Source organism: Papaver somniferum, chromosome 1 (genome assembly GCF_003573695.1).
Source record: "Papaver somniferum cultivar HN1 chromosome 1, ASM357369v1, whole genome shotgun sequence".
NCBI classification, from domain to species: domain Eukaryota; kingdom Viridiplantae; phylum Streptophyta; class Magnoliopsida; order Ranunculales; family Papaveraceae; genus Papaver; species Papaver somniferum.
The window spans coordinates 15,076,147-15,095,087 of NC_039358.1; the positions used below are offsets into that span (position 1 = coordinate 15,076,147).

The 18,941-nt window shown below is 37.3% G+C and overlaps 4 protein-coding genes across 4 annotated transcripts; 3 read left to right on the top strand and 1 right to left on the bottom strand.

Annotated features, from left to right (window-relative positions):
* The first annotated feature begins 442 nt into the window (after positions 1-442).
* LOC113279729 (probable protein S-acyltransferase 19) lies at positions 443-6,379 on the top strand. Its single transcript, XM_026528401.1, has 10 exons — positions 443-601; positions 2,327-2,440; positions 2,586-2,990; positions 3,469-3,537; positions 3,662-3,733; positions 3,817-3,945; positions 4,167-4,247; positions 4,387-4,587; positions 4,758-5,820; positions 5,915-6,379. The coding sequence occupies exons 1-10, from the start codon at positions 557-559 to the stop codon at positions 5,974-5,976; spliced, it is 2,241 nt and encodes a 746-aa protein (XP_026384186.1). The 5' UTR covers positions 443-556; the 3' UTR covers positions 5,977-6,379.
* A 744-nt stretch (positions 6,380-7,123) lies between these two features.
* LOC113279738 (probable gamma-aminobutyrate transaminase 3, mitochondrial) lies at positions 7,124-12,223 on the top strand. Its single transcript, XM_026528412.1, has 19 exons — positions 7,124-7,300; positions 7,742-7,884; positions 7,977-8,061; positions 8,171-8,243; positions 8,452-8,549; positions 8,677-8,769; positions 9,055-9,128; positions 9,232-9,270; positions 9,479-9,567; positions 9,650-9,726; positions 9,971-10,045; positions 10,333-10,380; positions 10,464-10,547; positions 10,665-10,752; positions 10,866-10,944; positions 11,061-11,151; positions 11,245-11,323; positions 11,579-11,694; positions 11,853-12,223. The coding sequence occupies exons 1-19, from the start codon at positions 7,259-7,261 to the stop codon at positions 11,931-11,933; spliced, it is 1,554 nt and encodes a 517-aa protein (XP_026384197.1). The 5' UTR covers positions 7,124-7,258; the 3' UTR covers positions 11,934-12,223.
* A 163-nt stretch (positions 12,224-12,386) lies between these two features.
* LOC113352460 (alpha-terpineol synthase, chloroplastic-like) lies at positions 12,387-15,310 on the bottom strand. Its single transcript, XM_026596294.1, has 7 exons — positions 15,253-15,310; positions 14,462-14,719; positions 13,684-14,065; positions 13,378-13,596; positions 13,147-13,285; positions 12,800-13,048; positions 12,387-12,723 (listed from the first exon to the last, which is right to left on the bottom strand). Exons 1-7 carry the CDS (start codon positions 15,308-15,310, stop codon positions 12,427-12,429), a joined length of 1,602 nt encoding a protein of 533 aa, XP_026452079.1. The 3' UTR covers positions 12,387-12,426.
* Positions 15,311-15,605: 295 nt separating this feature from the next.
* On the top strand, positions 15,606-17,462 carry LOC113352513 (protein FAR1-RELATED SEQUENCE 5-like). The gene has a single exon (XM_026596342.1). It carries the CDS (start codon positions 15,606-15,608, stop codon positions 17,460-17,462), a length of 1,857 nt encoding a protein of 618 aa, XP_026452127.1.
* The last annotated feature ends 1,479 nt before the right edge of the window (positions 17,463-18,941 follow it).

Genomic DNA, 18,941 nt, shown 5'->3' on the forward strand with positions numbered 1-18,941 from the left:
AGCCAGTGATGAAATGAATGGTAAATGCGATGACACCTAAAACAAAAAAGAGGAAGTGGAGAAGTATTTAGGAAGGGAAAAGCATTTTCGACCAAAAATCGTGCAAATCGGCGTGGATCACCTACATTATCCTTGGACCATTAACTAACTTTTGACGGGCCGTGCTGTTTTATCCGGGGTTGTTATTATACGTGCCTTTTATGTGCTCGTTAAACACAGCCTGTAAAAAACCAAACCCCAACGACAACCAACTAAAGCAGGAGCAGTAAACCCACTTTTTAATTCTTTATCTATAAAAACAAAAAGTAGACCGAATGATACCAACTTTTTCGTGGGTCCCACTTCAAAACCCTGCCGAGTCTACCGACTCTGCCCTTCTTCTGACTCGGAAAAAACAAACAAAAAATCAGAACGTCAACTCTTTCTTTCCTTCTTTGTGTTCTCTCTTTCCAGAACTGACACACTGTTCCAGTCATTCTTTCTTCTTCTTCAGTTGTTACTCTTATTAGGGCTAGTCTAAGCTTATCTCTTTCTTCTTCTGATCTGAGAAACAGTTATGGTGAGAAGACATGGATGGCAACTGCCTGCACACACTTTTCAGGTCTGTTATTATAGCACATTCTTTTGAATTTTTATTTCCTTCCATCATTCCTTTTATTTTGAACTATTTATGGCTAATTAGGGTTTACACAAATCTTTCTACAGGGCTGTTTACTTCTTCTGTTTTACTGTCTCTTCAAAAATGATTGTACAGATTAACCAATAAGTTAATGAACTTGGGTTCTAATTGAGATAAATACCACAAATGGTGAACATATATATATATATATCTAAAAGATTAGTTTGTAAATAGTGAAATTGGCATCTAATAGATTTCTTAAAAATGTATCAGTATGTTTGAGTGTTGGTAGCTTGTTACTTAGCTGAGATGAAGGATTTTGCAGTTGGTATTTTCACTCGAAACTACTTTCATAAGACCATGCTTGCCTAGCACAGCGCCTGTTAAGTGCTGTTTTGTTAGTATACCTCGCTTGTTCTACAACTATATACTGTATACCCACAGTTCCGACCTTAAATAAAACCTAGCACTGGATCTTGGATGTTCCAGTGGCATGAAGAAGCTTTTCTTCTCATTTTTCAGCCTTTATAGCAATAGCAAGTATGCGAGGGGACAAGGTGAGTTTTGTAATGACAATGTTGGTTAAAACTGAAATTCTTGTTTACTAATGTGTTCAAGAGAACAAAACATTATGTCAAAGATCATGTAAAAGTGCTCGCTGTTAGAGTTTCAGCTCTTTAATCACCTTTACTTATGATTTAACTTAATTATATGCCGAAAACATGTTAATCCTAGTATTAACATGTTTTACAGCTCACATAAACTCCATGTATTCCGAGCATAATCAGTTCATAAACAGCATTATAAACAACTTACACAGCACCAAACATGTTCTGTAGCTTCAACTCAATTAGCATGAGCTGATATAGAAGTAGAAATAGATAGATAATATCTTTATCAATAATCTGTTAATGACTCAGGCTTGTACTTCTACTTCCTCATATTTGAATGACGGATAAAACTGATTTTCTGTATATTACAATAGGTTAGAACATGTCTCTCTTACCTTTCCATCCGAGTTGGAGACACTCGCCTCATGACTACATGCGACAGCTCACTAGTTATCTTTAGCTTATCTAGCATTAACCTTAACCTAGTCTCTAGTGCGTGATTAAACCATCGACACACTTTAATATGGATTACTAAATCCGGCTTAACTTAATCTGATTATTAAGAATTAGGCCGAACTAATTTAGATTTGTTGCACAAAGCATAAAAGCCAATACACTCTGATTATATGGGAATCATCAGTAGATGGCTAACTATTCCCAAGTGTTGGACGCGAGTTGGCATGGAAAGTTTGAGAAATAATTGACTATAATAGGTTATGTGAACCTAACTAGTTATGCAAATGACCTTAATGTCAATCAAATATATAATGAGATATAAGTTCATCTCGAGGTGACCTTTGCTTCAGAAATCCAATTTGCTAGAAGAAATTATGATATCAAGAAGTATTGCTTAAATGAAATCAAAGTTTTGATAAGTTGTTCCCAGTAGGCTATACTTTGCAGATATCTTGAGCTTGTCATCCATCCTCTGCATTATAAGTCTATGAAAACTAATTGTAGTTTGTTCTATCAGCTGTACAAATGTTAGTAATTGCGTTATTTTCGGTATTCAGTATGTGCTTTGTTTTATCAAGTTTTATCGGTTTTCTTACTAATCACATGTCAACTTGTCTTTTAATTTCCCTTTCTCTGATAGGTCGTGGCCATTACTGTGTTCTTCCTGCTGGTTGTTGCATTCTATGCTTTTTTTGCTCCGTTTCTTGGAGGTCGTATCTTGGAATATGCTGCCATTGCAACTTATACTCCCGTGGTATGTTCTCTCCGAACAGCGAGTTTCTAAGCCTCCTTTTTCTCTATCTCTTTCTCTCTCACTCTCTCACTATTCCATACGGGGTGCTGGTAATTCAGTTTGTTTTTAACTTTTTATATTTCGCAACCTAATGCGTCCTTTGCAGGCACTCCTTGTTTTTATTCTGTACATCCGCTGTACGGCAATCAACCCTGCTGATCCAGGTGTTTTATTGAAACTTGATGGTGAAGTAGAGGCTAATAAGCACAATACAAATTCATTATCTGGTTTTGACCTTCCCGAGAATCATCACGAAATTGGCAACAGGACTCATTCCTCACCATCATCAGTCTCCAGAAGCTCCATAGGAAGAAACTCAAGTACTAAGGGTTCAGTTAGAGAAGATGGGAGAGCTGAAAATTTGGTCGTCCCTTCAAGACGAAGATCCTCACTGGTTGGGAATTTCTTTTGTGCTTTGTTTGTATATGAAGATTGCTGCACACGTGATGGGAATACAGAACAGGTAACCAGCGAGGAAGAAGCATTATTCTGTACATTATGCAATGCTGAGGTAAGGGCCACAAATCATGCGTATTAAGTTTGAGTAATTTCATTTTTTGTTTTTCTAGGTTATTTTAGATTGAGACTTGCTTTGTGAAGACATCATAGTTAGAAAGCCCTTTGTGAAATCTAGGATACACATGAAATGAGTGTCATAGCGGCGAAAAGGCAGAAGTTGCTCTTTGACATTTCTTGACTTTTAGTCTTTTCATCCTAATCCTACCTATTGAGGAAAACACATTTGCCAATGTTGTTGAAGTAGAAAACATATAAGCCTGAATTATGTCATACCCAGACTGTTAGGCTCTGTAGGGTTGACCTGGAATACAGTATTTTACCAAAACCAGTCTACTTTCTGTGGAGATGCTGTACACCTATTCAAAATTCTCACCGTAGTTTAGCTGTGAACTATGTGTTCTGTGCTTGTTTATGATAATATTTTTCACAAGTTTATTTAATGTGGAAGGCTTTTTTGTGTTACTTTGCAGGTACGAAAATTCAGCAAACACTGTAGAAGTTGTGATAAATGCGTGGATGGATTTGATCATCACTGCCGGGTATTTTATCTCCAAACCAGTTCATTTTATACACAGTAGACCAACTGTGATTCTTTTTAGGATATGAACTTCATGTATTCCTTATTCCTGGTTTCTAAGTGAATTTATATTTTGTTTTGTGCAGTGGCTCAATAATTGCGTGGGGAGAAAAAACTACATAACTTTTATATCGCTTATGGCTACAAGTCTGATTTGGGTATTGCACCGAAGCTCTATCTTTTATCTGAAATGATTAAGGCATTTATTGATTGTATGCATCTTGTTCTTTTCCTGGTGTAGCTTGTTATTGAAGCTGGGGCTGGTATTGCTGTTTTTGTCCGTTGCTTTGCTGATAGGAAAGACTTGGAAAGACAAATCATCGATAGGCTGGGAAATGGTTTCTCTCGTGCCCCTTTTGCAGCTGTTGTGGTATATCTCTATATCAATATTCTAGACCTTAAATTTGACTAGGTAGATTGCACAGGCCGAATTTCGGCTCTGTTAACTGGCATTTTGTTGTGGCTCAAGAAGACCCAACTGGGCTCTTGAACCCTTTAGTAAATAAAGTCTAAGCTCATGGGTAAATGGTTAACATAGCAAGCATCTATTTTTTTTTTCTTGGTCAATCTGATATTAAGTTTGTTATGCAGGCAATATGTTCTGTGGTTTCATTACTTGCTTGTATACCTCTGTGCGAACTTTTCTTTTTCCATATAATTCTCATAAGAAAGGTCAGTAATCCAGAAAACTTGGCTTTGAAAATTAAAGTTTATAATCAGGAGAAAATAAATTCTAAGATATGGTTCTTTTATTTCAAAAATATTCCCTTTTCTTTCCTTTTCAAATTTGGTGTTTTGTTCATGATAATAGGGTATTACGACGTATGAGTTCGTGGTGGCCATGCGGGCCATGAGTGAGGCACCCGCTGGACCTTCTGTGGATGAGGAATTTCCGACCGTTCTTTACTCCCCAACGGGGTCTGCTACAACTGGCATGAGTGGCGGAAGTTCTATTGGGCTACAGTATAAGGGTGCCTGGTGTACCCCACCTAGGGTGTTTGTGGATTATCAGGTACAGTTCTTTCAGGATTTGAACATCTCTCTTTGAATTTCGGGTCCTTGACTCAATAACACAGGTTTTCAGTCGGTCAACCTTTTCCTAGTTGTGTCCATGTTGTTATTTAACTAGGCCTAGCAATGTGTTTTTGGCCTAGTACTCATTGTAACTGCTAATTATTCTAGGACGAAGTTATCCCCCACTTGGAGCCTGGTATGGTGCCTTCAACAATAGATCCAGATGCAGCTCCAATTGCGGAAAGAGGAAACAAGTCGAAAAGGCCTGTGCGTATAAGTGCTTGGAAGCTGGCAAAGTTAGATTCCAATGAGGCCATGAGAGCAGCAGCAAAAGCTAGGGCATCCTCTTCTGTTCTCCGTCCAGTTGACAACCGCCGTTTGGAAGACCCTGATATCAGTTCCAGTGACAACATGAGCTGCAGAAGTAGCATGAGCACTGACGTTGGAGTTGTCAAAGATAACAAAAGTGAACTGCAACTTTCTCCTCTGGGAAACTCTTATGCACCAAGTTATGGTAGTCGAGATGACTATGATATCGGAACTCCAAGCGAGAGTAGCTTCAGCAGTTCAAGCCATGTTCATGAATCAGTTAGTTTAAGTCCACTTCCACTAGAACAACCTTTGGGTCCTCATAACCCATCAAGAACTGTTCCTGCGTTTATCCATGATCGACCATTTCATTCTAGGGCTGTTTCATCCACTTCCAATCTTAACAACAACCCAGTTTTCCATTCTTCAACCTCAAGATTCGATGAAAATATTATGCCGAGGGGCAACATAACAAATTCATTAGCAGCGGCTCCACCAACTACATCTCTTCTTGGCCTTCGAGACAGCAGAAGGGCCTCTGTTGTTTGGGATCAGGAAGCTGGAAGGTATGTATCAATCCCTGTTACAGCTAGAACTACTGAAACAGCTCACGAAGCACGAAATGGATCTTCTTCATCACAAATTGGACCTAGAAGAGTACGTCCGGAGGGAAGCAGTTCGAATAGAATACCACAATTTGTTCCTCCACGAGAATCTTCTTCAGGTACAAGGGTTCTGCCTCCTGCACGGCAATCTGAGAACCTTTTGTACACTGGTGAGAGTATATTTTTTGGTGGGCCTATTTTGAGTGTCCCATCAGTCGGAGATGGTCCAAGAAGTGAGACGAACACAGGAAATAGACCTGAAAATATAGGAGGAAGGAACTCAGCATCAAGCCAGTTACCTGTTTTCCTCCCAGGAGGTACTAGTTCTGCACGTAATCCACCCCTATCAAGAGCAAAAAAATAGGTTGGCATACTCTAGTGAAGTTCACTGATTTCAAAATTTTTGGCAAGTGATCGGTTCCAGGACAGAGAAACATGGGGCAGAACAATGCGTTGTTGCGAGAGCAGTCTAACCAACTTTTTGCAGAGCCGGTGTTTTGCGTTGTGGGCCGACAGCCCGAATTCCTGTAATTTGCAGCAGCCATGATGGGGTTGATACAATGCAATCAGAGAATGAAGCAAAGTTCTCAACCCCTTCAATTATGCTCGAGTTTGACTTTGTATAACTAGCTCACTTTCAGTTGATCGATTCTTTTGTTAAATGCATTCGAGCTGCAGTAGTAATTGTGTACCGGGATAAGTTTAACTTTAGTGTGTAGTAGAAACTGATCTCTAGTAATTGTGAATCTGTGTTGCTGAGTCAATGCACACACACGTACAGTAGCCGTAGTGAGCACATGTCACAGATCTCAAGTTACAGAAAGCAGTGACTATCTCTGTAAATTTGTTTATTCTCAATCGTAATTTTATCGTCCATTTTTTTTCCCACTGTATAAATTGACCCGTTCTTTTCTGAACTGCCATTTTTGAACACAACAAATATTTATTCTCAGCAGAGTGCATTTAGCTTATCTAGTCTTGCTTTTCAATAATGACCTTTGTAGCGGTGAGATTTGTAAATGATTTTTCCACGAACGTCATTCCCAACTTTTGGCCTTGTTGATATCTGAAGATTGCTTTATCTATCTTTCAGATGGAGGGCACCATAAATAAATAAATATAGACACGTTCATAAAAGTAGGCAATAGCCACCAAAAGCGAAGAAGTGCTCCTGTAGACCCGCTACAAGTAACAAATTACAAACAATTTTTTGTTCCCGTTGTGCCGATATGAGAGGAAATAATGTTGTATTTACCCATTTTACATATTTCAAATCTCCGATATATGCAAGATCACCGGAAAACAATTCTTTACCTAACGGAAGTTAATTCTTTACCTAACGGAAGTCGGAGTTCTGAATCTTGATTATTTTGATACATGCAGCAGCCGGGCGAATAAATAGGGTAGGTTGCAGAAGCAGAGTAAAAACTGGTCACGTCTGCTATGTACACGTAAGGTCTAGTTGGAAAATGAATGAGATTCCATCCCGATACATTTGGGGATTGTGACAGGTTTATCGTAATCCAACTAAAAGTCTAGGACTCATTTGTGTGTGGGTCCCACTGCAGTCGTTATAAAGAGATATATCAGTCATCGGAGTACTGGAAATTTTATAAAATATCTGAAATCTTTCTTTTCTATAAAAATATACCTAATCTTTTCTTCTTCTTCCCTTTATTACTTGATTCCTGGAGATAGTTTGTATCACTGTTACACAGTCTAGATAGTGAGCCTAAAGAAAAATTAAAGAAGAAAATGATTTTCAGGAATTTGCTTGGATCAAATCTTACCACTCAGGTTTTGTTTTATCTTTCCAATTCTCAATTCTCATTTTTTTTATTTTATTTATTACGGATCAAAGCTTGTTTCTGTCTTCTCAATAGATTTTTTCTTTTTCTTTTTGGGAAATCTCTGTAGAATTGAGCATTGGGGTTTGTGGATCAATGTTTTAAAATTGCTGTGAAGAGTTACTAATAGTTATCATGTGATCTTGATTCTGTTTATTGTTATGATTGAGTTTTATTCTTCCAACATAACCAAACCCTAAACCACAATTGTTTTTGACTTCTTCAATCTGGGTCTTGATCGGTTTTGGGGTTCAATTTGTTACCCAGAGTAATTCTTTTACAGTTTTCATGTTAAATTGTTTTTTTTTTATTTAAACTTGAATGGAATAGTGCACACTGTATGATTTAAAATTGTTGATGTTTATTATATTTTCACTTTGTGTGATTATAGGGTGCTGCACGTATAAGGAATGCTGTAAGCTCTGGGAGTTTGCATGAGCATTTGCATCAGTTTCGTGCTATCACTCGATGGAACAGTACTTCTTCAGCCGAGCAGAAGGAGGAGTTAACTGCACAAGAGTTGGCTGATAAAGGGTACGCTTGCCTTTTCTGCCATGACACCATATGAAACTTATTCTTATGTAATATGGTATTAATATGTTTTTTATGCACCAAAACATTCTCAGGTTTAAAGGACATGGTATGCTGGCACCCTTTACTGCTGGTTGGCAGACTACAGATTTGCACCCTTTGGTGATTGAGAGATCTGAGGTAATCTGTTGACAATCTGTTTCCAAATTTTGACGTTATTAAACTTGGAAGGCATAGATGTCTAGGTTCTGGGCTAAGACTCTAACAGTTTGTTGACTGATTGGTGCAGGGTTCTTATGTTTATGACACTAACGGGCGGAAATATCTTGATTCCCTTGCTGGTCTGTGGTGCACTGCTTTGGGTATAAACAATCATCTTACCTCAATTTGTTTTCTGTTGAAGTTAGTCTATCTGCATTAAGTTGGTCAGCCCCTTGGTAGTTGCGTGAAAAGGTCTAGTGTCTGAATGCACCGGCACTCTTTTATCTGCACGTGTCCAACTATGGAGTTGGTCAGGTGCTTGATAGTTGTTCAGTTTTAATGTTTATATACTTATCTGGGAATTCACAGGTGGGAATGAACCAAGACTTGTTGAAGCTGCTAATAAACAATTAAGTACTCTGCCGTTCTACCACTCATTTTGGAATCGCACCACTAAACCGTCCCTGGTATGATGGACTATCTAGGTTTTGTTTTGTTGTTCTTATTTGATACGCCTGAGTCGTCATACCTTTTTATGGGATATACTACCGTCCCTTTGAATGTGTATGAATAGTTTAATCTCTGATGGGACAGGATCTGGCCAAGGAACTTTTGGAGATGTTTACTGCAAGGAAAATGGGAAAAGCCTTTTTTACAAATAGTGGTTCCGAAGCTAATGATACTCAGGTACCGTATATCTGCTGATATAAGTTATTCTCTTCTGTCGTCGTGGACTTCATCTTCTTAGAAGAACTGTAGAGTTCATGTTTATTAGTTAATACAAAAGTCGGGAGAACAAGTTCCATGACTCCTTCATATGATGCATGTACCTGCGGCACCCATATATGTGATACTACTTTTAGGTTGACCGAATTGTCACTTGGTGGCTTGCGTCTGACACCAACAATATTAAATACAGTACATAATTGGGTAGCTCATGTTCTGCCACTTAGCACAAGTCTGGTTTATTAGGTGAAGCTGGTTTGGTATTACAACAATGCACTTGGAAGGCCCAATAAAAAGAAATTCATAGCACGTTCTAAGTCGTAAGTCATTCGATCAATCAACTCTTACTAGTATGTAATGTTTTTTGTTTGTTTGTAGTATTCAAGCAATTATGGTAACATGTGTTGTGCGGTCTTTTGACAGATACCATGGATCAACTTTGATAGCGGCTAGCCTTTCTGGGTAATTCAAACATTTCAAAAATATTGTTTTTCTATCTGTAACTTAAAAAGAGAAAGAGGAAAAGCTTTCTTCATTTTACCCGGAACCTTTCGAATTATTATCAAATTGGATACTCATGTAAAGGTTTCCAATTTTGTTGTACTGTCTTCATTATGAAAAGAATATGACATAAAGTTATTCCAATCACTAACAAGGATATTTCTTTCAGTCTTCCAGCTCTACATCAAAAATTTGATTTGCCAGTATCCTTTGTCTTGCACACAGACTGCCCACATTACTGGCGATTCCACTTACCAGGTTTTAGTCTTACACATTGGTGCGCTGCTGTTTATTTTCAACTAGAATGTTAGTAGTAAAATGTGTAACTTTGTGTTGCTAGGCGAGACGGAGGAGGAATTTGCAACCAGATTAGCTGATAACTTGGAGAAACTCATTCTTAAAGAGGGACCAGAGACAGTAGGTGTTTCTAACTTTGCCTTTAATATTTGCTTGTGCTATTTCCTTTATACCATGGCTGAAGTATTTGTTTTGGTCTCGGTGGCATCCGTGACTGAAACACCTACCATGCCCCATTAGTTCACTATTAACTCATCATGTATGGAAATGCTTAGGTAGGAAAATATCTTTCTATTAAATAAATTGAAGCAAGGTCCTTATCCTGTTGTAATCAGGCTGATTTTTGCTTTTTTGGTATTGTCAGATTGCAGCATTCATTGCAGAGCCTGTCATGGGTGCCGGTGGGGTGATCCCTCCCCCAGCAACTTATTTTGAAAAGGTAATCATATTTGCTCTTTCACTCAACTTCTGTACCCCATTTTGCGTATATCTTGAGTTATACCTCCTGGTGCTCCTTTGCAAATGTGTTCGGAGACTACATATCTTGTGCACAACTGATGCATGTACCAACCCAAAAACACATATACTACTATGTTTCTGCAGCTGCAGTTATGCCGTGAAACATAAAACCTTGAACTTGAATCCAGTATATATAATTGTTTCCTCCTGCTGCTGCTTTGGAATTGAAAGCCAACTGATCCACATCCCAATTTCAATGCTGTATAGGTTCAAGCTGTCGTAAAGAAATATGATATCCTCTTCATTGCAGATGAGGTACTCTAGTGAATCTACTTATTGTGTTCTTAGAATGTAACCAAATACATCTTTTTACAAAAAGTCTGACCCTTTCCTTACAGGTTATATGCGCCTTTGGAAGGCTTGGTACAATGTTTGGCTGTGACAAGTACGGCATTAAGCCAGATCTGGTTTCCATAGCAAAGGTAAAGCATCAAAGAAGGATTATATAACTTAATTTCCTGAACTTTTAGAAAGGTATTTAAATTCATCATTGCGAATGATTATGTTACTAATTTTTTTGTTTACTTCTGGTTTCCCAGGCTCTGTCATCCGGGTACTTACCTATTGGTGCTGTTCTCGTGAGTCCTGAGATTTCTGAAGTCATACACGCTCAAAGTAGCAAACTAGGTATATTCCCTTCTCCATAAATATACATTCATCAGTCGCCCGGAACATTTTAGTTGTATGCATCATACAGTACTGGGCTAACAGCTAAGAGATAAACTTCAATTTGTCACCAGGTGCGTTCTCACATGGCTTTACATATTCTGGGCACCCGGTATCATGTGCTGTTGCGTTGGAAGCACTCAAAATCTACAAGTAAATCCCCGTAACACTGTCTTCATGAAAATTTGGCGTGTTTTACTGTCTTAATGAAAATTTGGCGTGTTTTACTTTTGTCACTTGTGAATTTATATTCTCTAATTTATTTTCAGAGAAAGAAATATTGTTGAGCAAGTCCAGAAGCTTTCTCCAAGGTTTCAAGATGGCCTTAAAGCGTTTTCTGACAGTCCCATTATTGGAGAGGTATTCTATGCATTTATGTTTTTCACTTGGGCATCATCAGCTTTTGTTTGGTCTATACAGATTTTTCATATCTTGATTCATTTGATTTTACAGATTCGAGGTACCGGATTGATTATTGGGACTGAATTTACAGACAACAAATCACCCAATGATTTGTTTCCTCCAGAATGGGGTATGTTAAACATTTGTGCCAAATGCCAATCTTTGAACTGAATCCACATCACATAATTTTAAAAGCTTCAATTACAAATTCAAGTTGTTGTGATGTTCCAAATAACCCATAGAAACACTGTATTCGAGAAATTGGAAGTGAGTTTGCAGATAAAACTTCCTAGAAACACAAGCGATGTCTGTGTTTTTCAAGCTTGGGCTGTTGTCAGGATATACACTGTTTACAAGATTGTCACAAATATCAATGATTTTGCAGGGGTAGGGGCATATTTTGGAGCAGAGTGTGAGAAGCGTGGAATGTTGGTACGGGTTGCTGGAGACAACATAATGATGTGCCCTCCATTTATAATTACACCAGAAGAAATTGATCAAGTAAGAGACTCCTTTTATCCCATGTCTATAAATATAATTAGGCTTCAGTTAGACTCATTTTCAACTGTCAAGCATAATTCTTTTAGGGTTTTACCAGATTTAGCTATTTATCTATTCCATTTTGATATCTCTAATAGTTACGGTCATTTATGTTTCAGTTAATATCCATCTATGGAGAAGCACTGAGAGCTACAGAAGAGAGGGTGAAGGAACTCAAGTCTAAGAGGAACCAACAATAGATCTTGCTTCTTGACGGTTGGGTCTTGGTTGATGATAATGTCGATAATGTCAAATTAGTTTAGTTTATGCAAAGCAAATTCTCTTTTATGTTCTATGACAATATAGTTCCGACATGTCCGATGTTAATAAAGCATCCCGTTTTCCAGTTTATGTTCTGTGTCTGTAGTTAACTTTTTCTCCTCCTGTGATCATTATCTTTTACTGTTAGAACTGTTGAGGTCAACTTGCTGATAAGAACTGGACTTCATAAGCAGAAGTTCCGAAATATAAATGTAGGTACTGTATATAACATTTTTTTCTTTTCCTAGGATAATTTCTAATAATACTTATCGTCTCTTGATTAGGAATCATTTGTTTCCTGCTGACTTGAGAATATAACTTTTATGCGTATAAATCTGACTGAGATTACAAAAAAAAAAGAAGAAAATCTTCATTGTTGTGAAAAATCCCTTTATATATTCCATACAACAGCAGGTATTATCTTCTGCCTCTTCAGTTCTTAATGGGTTCCACAACAATTGACATAATCTCTTCTTTAGTTCCAAAATCTGAAACCCCATATCCGTCTCCATGCTGGTACATATGTTGAGCCATCCGAGTCATATTAGACATGGAATCTATAAAGGCCTGTGGAAGTATAGAACGTTCACTAATCCTCTGTTTGTTCATCCTCTTCCACTTATCATTAATGCAATGGTTGATGTGCTCACGGGCAGCGCGCTCATCAGCACCAGTCTGATGCATGTAACATTGGATTGCTTTTGGTACATCACCCCTTGCGAGCTCATCCTACATTATTTATAGTAAGTAATGATCAAGCAAGGAAAGAAATTCTATATTGGACTCATGGATATGATGCACATACCTTAGAAGTTCCCAAGTCGTCCACAAGGCGAAAAGTGGTGGATGACCAACGCATGAGATCTGTATGCTTCCATATGCTTTCCAGAGCGTCTTCAGTAATTTCTCCAGTTAATAGAAAATAAGCAATAAATTGTACTGTAGGCCCTGATATTGAAATCCATGCGTTGCTCATGTATTCTTCAAATGTTGGTGTGTAACCGCTGTAGAACCATGTTGCTTCTACCAGATAAGCTTTACATAAATCTACCCACTGATCGTATCAACATGATCCATGTTAAAATAGTAAACGTTTGAACTTCAAATTCTGAATGAAACTGAACAAGAAATGGAATGGAAGGAAAAAGATACCGCATTATGCAAGTACGGTATGGTGTTCCGACCATGGACCTTCATGTTTTCGTAGGCCATTTCATTAGTGGTATTATAGAGAGCTAAAAAACATATCTTCATGTAATCAGGAAGTTCTTCGACCATGTTAATGTCCCATCTGAGAAAAAAATTGGAAGGAAGTACATGACTGAATTTTGTGCAGCTAGACAAGAGATTGAAATTTAATGCACGACTGAATTTTGTGCTCACCTTTCCACAGCAGTGGTAAATAGCTTGAGTTCTTCAAGAGAGCCATAAACATCATAAATATCATCAACTGTTGTCACAAAAGAAATCACTTTTGTGATTTGTCTCCTGCAGTTGCTAAATTTTGGATTAAAGTAAAACCCGACAGTCCAGAAAAAATCCTCCACCCCTCTATCCCGAGAAAATGTTAATATTTGTGTCAGATTCAAATCCCGCCACCACCTGAATTCAAGTAACAAAAGCAGGTTTGAAAACTCAGAAAAAGATTAGCTAGCTATAGATATCGATCATATCAACATATGATCTTACCTCGAAACATACTTAAGATCCTCTTGATATGTAGCTTGAACCATGTTGAAGTCCAGTATAGCAAATTCGAGTAACAATGGCTCCATGTCTGACATTCGTTTATAGTTCTCTATGAACCATTTAGCTTCTAGTCTTAGCACTCTCCAATTTAAGGGAGCCTCTAAGGCATGGCTTACTTGCTTGAAGATAAGCCTTGGATGAGTTTCGTCGACATTTCTTTGCACTATGCCCGCGAGACTTGTTCTTGTGTATTCTTGTACTTCAACCGGGATATCTTCACATTCAAAAGCATAGAATGAAGCTTCGTATAGGCTCAGCATTCCTTCAACATCGTTGGTGATGGATGATTGCATTATCTCTTCCTTGAAATCCTTAAAAACATCTGAAAAGTTTTCCTCACTAATTAGTTGCGGGTCTGGAGTCGAACTCATTTCATTTTTTTTATCCGATTGAAATCACCGACTCATCTCATCTGACTCAATGTATTCACTCTTTCAGTCAGATCTGACTCAATTGACTCAATATCTTAGTGGCTAAGTCTCATGAATTAGGTGTATTTTATTTCCTGACTTAAACGGGTCCGAGTTAGCAATTAAGTTTGGGTCAGTTGCGAGCAAGATCTAACTCATACCAAAAAGCAAAAGATAAGCAAAAAGTCTGACATCCGACTCATGCCTAATCAGGGGCCGAGTCAGATCAAGATGGTGAGTCAGTAAAAAACAAAGACCCTGTCAGATAGTAGAGTACAGAGATAAAGCATACATGCATGGAAGTTTACCTTGAGAAACTTCATACCCATGTTGTCTTAGGAGCCTAAATCTAAGAGCTCTGTTATACCAATCTTTCTCCTCACAAAAATCAGCTTCCCCAATCGAGGATACGGTGTCTAGCGCATTTTTGATCTCATTTTCGAATTGGTAATCAAATCCTAGTCTCTGGATGGTATCGATCAGCTTCAGCAAAGACGATGATTGGTCAAGAGCTGCATCGCTGAGCTCGCTTCGTATATCTTCCTTTAGTTTCTCAGCTTGACTCCCTTAAAACTCCCCCTGTAACTCTCGCCGACAAAAAAGTAAAACTAATTATATTGCATTGGATGATCAGATGGCGAGAATGTTCATGCAAACTTAAAACTAACCAACCCCTCGTTCATGCGCGCTAATAAAATTATATGTTAAACTTATTCCCCAGGAAAAGTGATCATTATTTCACATTTTCAATTTGGCCTATCTGTAGAAATGAAAAGTGAAAGTTAGTATTTAATGGGTCCGTATCTTCTGTGCCAAAGGCAATATGAGCCACCTGTGCCAAGCCAATGAAATCGCGCCACGTATTCCTCTTTATTTTTAATATCAAAACCGGATATAATTTCCTTAATCCACTCTTCTCGGTTTGGAAACAGTATCAAAACAGATTCCGTTAATGAATTTGGGAGAGAGAATATAAATAAATTATTTTCTGTTATTTTTATATAAATAGAAAATATAAAAAATATTTGACCGTATATATACACTATATATCTACTTTTATATACTTCGTTCATGATGCTAAGAAAAAAAAAACACAAACAGTTGAGTTTTATGGAGCCTGATGATCTGGAGGTACTACTTATATGAATACTAATCATATTGTATATTTCACCCAGTCAAAATATGTATGTTGTTTCTAGATTTCATATGCTAATTTATGTTTTGTATTTTGATGCTGTAGAACGCATGCCCTGCGGATAAGTTTATAGAAGGAAGTCAAACTAATCGAAGATTGGATTTTGATCAAGGTATAGATTTAAACACTTCTTTAACTGATGAACTTATTGAAGAGCCAGAAAATACTAGAAATGTTGATGAAAGTATTGAAGAGCCAACGAATACTAGAAACGTCGATTTAATGCATTTTAGAATACGAAAAGAAGAAATTCCGGAATGGAGTTCGGAACCGAAGATGATGCATTCAAATTTTATAATGCATATGCTTTTATGATGGGTTTTAGTGTTAGGAAAAGTAGAACACATTTATTCCAAGATGGCAAATTGAGAGACAGACTTTACGTTTGTTCAGCCCAAGGTACCCGCGAAGAAGATAAACGCGATGATACTGTACAAAATCACCGAGCAGAAACGAGGTTTGGGTGCCTAGCAGAAATGAAAATTAATCGCACACCCGATTGTAAGTATCGTGTTAGTAAATTTTTTCCGTATCATACACATGTGACTACAACTCCTAGTAAGTCTCATCTTTTTAGGTCACACAGAAAGCTAAATATCGCAAATGCAGCTCAAGCTGATATGGCTGATAGTTCAGGAATTGCTCCTAAAGAGGCTTTTGAGTTTATGAGTAGACAAGCTGGTGGTCGTGAGAATCTTGGGTTTATACCTATTGATCATAAAAATTATTTACGTACTAAGCGAACAAGAAAAATAAAATATGGAGAGACAGGTGGTGTATTAGAATATCTACAAAAAATGCAAGTAAATGATCCTAATTTCTATTCTGCTATACAAGTTGATGAAGATGATTTGATAACTAACATTTTCTGGGCTGATGCAAGGATGATGTTAGATTATGATCTGTTCGGCGACGTAGTATGTTTTAATACTACTTTCACGAAAAACAAAGAAGGACGACCCTTTGCCATGTTCGTCGGAGTGAATCATCATAAACAATCAATTATTTTTGGTGCTGCATTATTATATGATGAATCTGCAGAAACTTTTATCTGGTTGTTTGATACTTTTTCCAAAGCTATGTCTGGAAAAAAGCCAAAAAGTATTTTCACTGACCAAGACGCAGCAATGGCTAAAGCATTAGCTTCACAGTGGCCAGAATCATGTCATCGGTTGTGTATTTGGCATATTTATCAAAATGCTGCAAAGCATCTTAGCCACGTGTTTCATAAATTTACCAACTTCGCAACTGATTTCACAAATTGTGTCTATGATTACGAGGATGAAGAAGAATTTACAAATGCTTGGTTTAAGATGCTTGAAAAATACAATCTCAATGGAAATGATTGGCTAAGAAGATTATATGATCTAAAGGAAAAATGGGCACTAGTTTATGGGCGAGACACCTTTTGTGCTGAAATAACCACCACTCAACGCAGCGAAAGCTTAAATAGTCTTGTAAAAAGATATGTCAGCTACAAGTATGATCTATTGCGTTTTTTCGAGAATTTTGAAAGACTAGTGGATGATCGTCGTTACGAAGAAAAAAGGATGGATTTTAGAGCGAGCCAAAGTACTCCTACATTATCATTTCCAGTAAAATTTTTGAACCATGCAGCAAGTGTTTATACACCAGCAATATTCAAGTTGTTCCAGATACAACTATGTAGAGCTCATGATTGTTCCTTTAGATGCTTTAACGATGGTGAAAGTGAAACATTAAGTAAATATAAAGTTATTCCACATGGGAAAAAATACCACCGCACAGTCATTTATGACTCGAAAAATAATAATGTTTCATGCAGCTGCAGGAAATTTGAATTTGCTGGTTACTTGTGCTCACATGCTTTAAAAATCCTTTGTGTAAAGGATATTAAGAGCATTCCTGATCAGTATATTTTGAAGAGATGGACAAAAGATATTAAGTGCGTTAGCACGAAAATCGGTTCAAATCTTCATGAAAAAAGAGAGTCAAGGGAAAATGTCGTAAGGAGATATAGAGAGTTGTGTAGATCATATATTCAACTAGCAACAAGGGCAGCTGAGTCTGAAGAGGTATATGAAATTGCCAAAATTTTGATATATTGTGCATTATCACTTCCTAGCGGTAGGTAGATCAGATTTCTAAGTGAAACTGAAAGACTGCCACACTAACAAACGCCTGAACTCTTTTTTTTTTTTTGAAGCAAATGTAGTCTATATAGCAATGAAAATAAATTAATCTGATAAATTTAACTATAAAAAATAATTTATTTATATTCTCTCTCCCAAATTCATTAACGGAATCCGTTTTGATACTGTTTCCAAACCGAGAAGAGTGCATTAAGGAAATTATATCCGGTTTTGATATTAAAAATGAAGAGGAATACGTGGCGCGATTTCATTGGCTTGGCACAGGTGGCTCATATTGCCTTTGGCACAGAAGATACGGACCCGTAGAATAAGGCAAGTTAAAATATGAAAACCATGAAAAAAATATTCCCAGCAGTATTGTTGGTTAATAACGGCCCACAAAATTCCCCATGTTGGTCATTCCCATTAGAATTGGCCCAACTATTATTGTCCTAATCTTTTTCAATTTAGGCGTTTTTGTTTGGGGAAATTAGGGGGAGACCAAAAAAAAAATATTCTCATTCTCAGGCCCACAATTAATTTTGTATACCGTGACATCCAAAATTATCCAAAATTATTAAGAATTAATACATAACTCGTTATGCATACTAATTTTTCAGACATAACTCGTTATGCAGCCTAATTTTTCAGGGGTATAATTGGCAACGCAACTTGGATATAACATATCTAAAAATCCGCGCCTTGGAATTTTACAAATTTTATATCGTTGGAAATCTTTTTAAGATAGCTACGCAACGAGTACAAACAACAATATTAAATTTTTGTTTTTCACGAAAAAATCGGAGGGGATCATCATTTTAGGCAAAATTTCGAAAACTGACTACATAACCATTATGCAGCCACCAAAAAAGATGTATAACACATTCTGCAGACGCATAACGAATTATGCAACCATTTTCTCGACTGCATAACAAGTTATGCATCTGCATAACAAAGTTATGTATCCATTGTTTTGGTTGATTTTAGTGCGTACATAAAAAATTGATGCATAATGCATTATGCAAACATATTTTCGGATGCATAACAGGTTATGCATCTATTTTCTCGATGCATAAAAGATTTTGCAACAAATTTCTCGATGCATAATGCATTATGCAGCCATATTTTCGGATGCATAACAGGTTATGCATCAATTTTCACGACTGCATAACATGTTATGCAGATATTATTGTAGGTGCATGACAAGTTGTGCAGTCTTTGTTTTTGTTGGTTTCAATAGTGATGAAAAAGTTGATGCATAACGTGTTATGCAACCGTTTTCTGGACTGCATAACAAGTTATGCAACAAATTTTGTAGCTGCATAACAACTTAAAACAACACCCAACAGACTAAAAACCAAATCTTATCTTGACATGTTATGCAGTCATAAAAAACTCTATCCGATGCTGAAACAAATTGTTACCCAAGTTAGCTCACCCTACTGGTTTCTAATTAACGCCACATCCGTTGCAAACAACCCT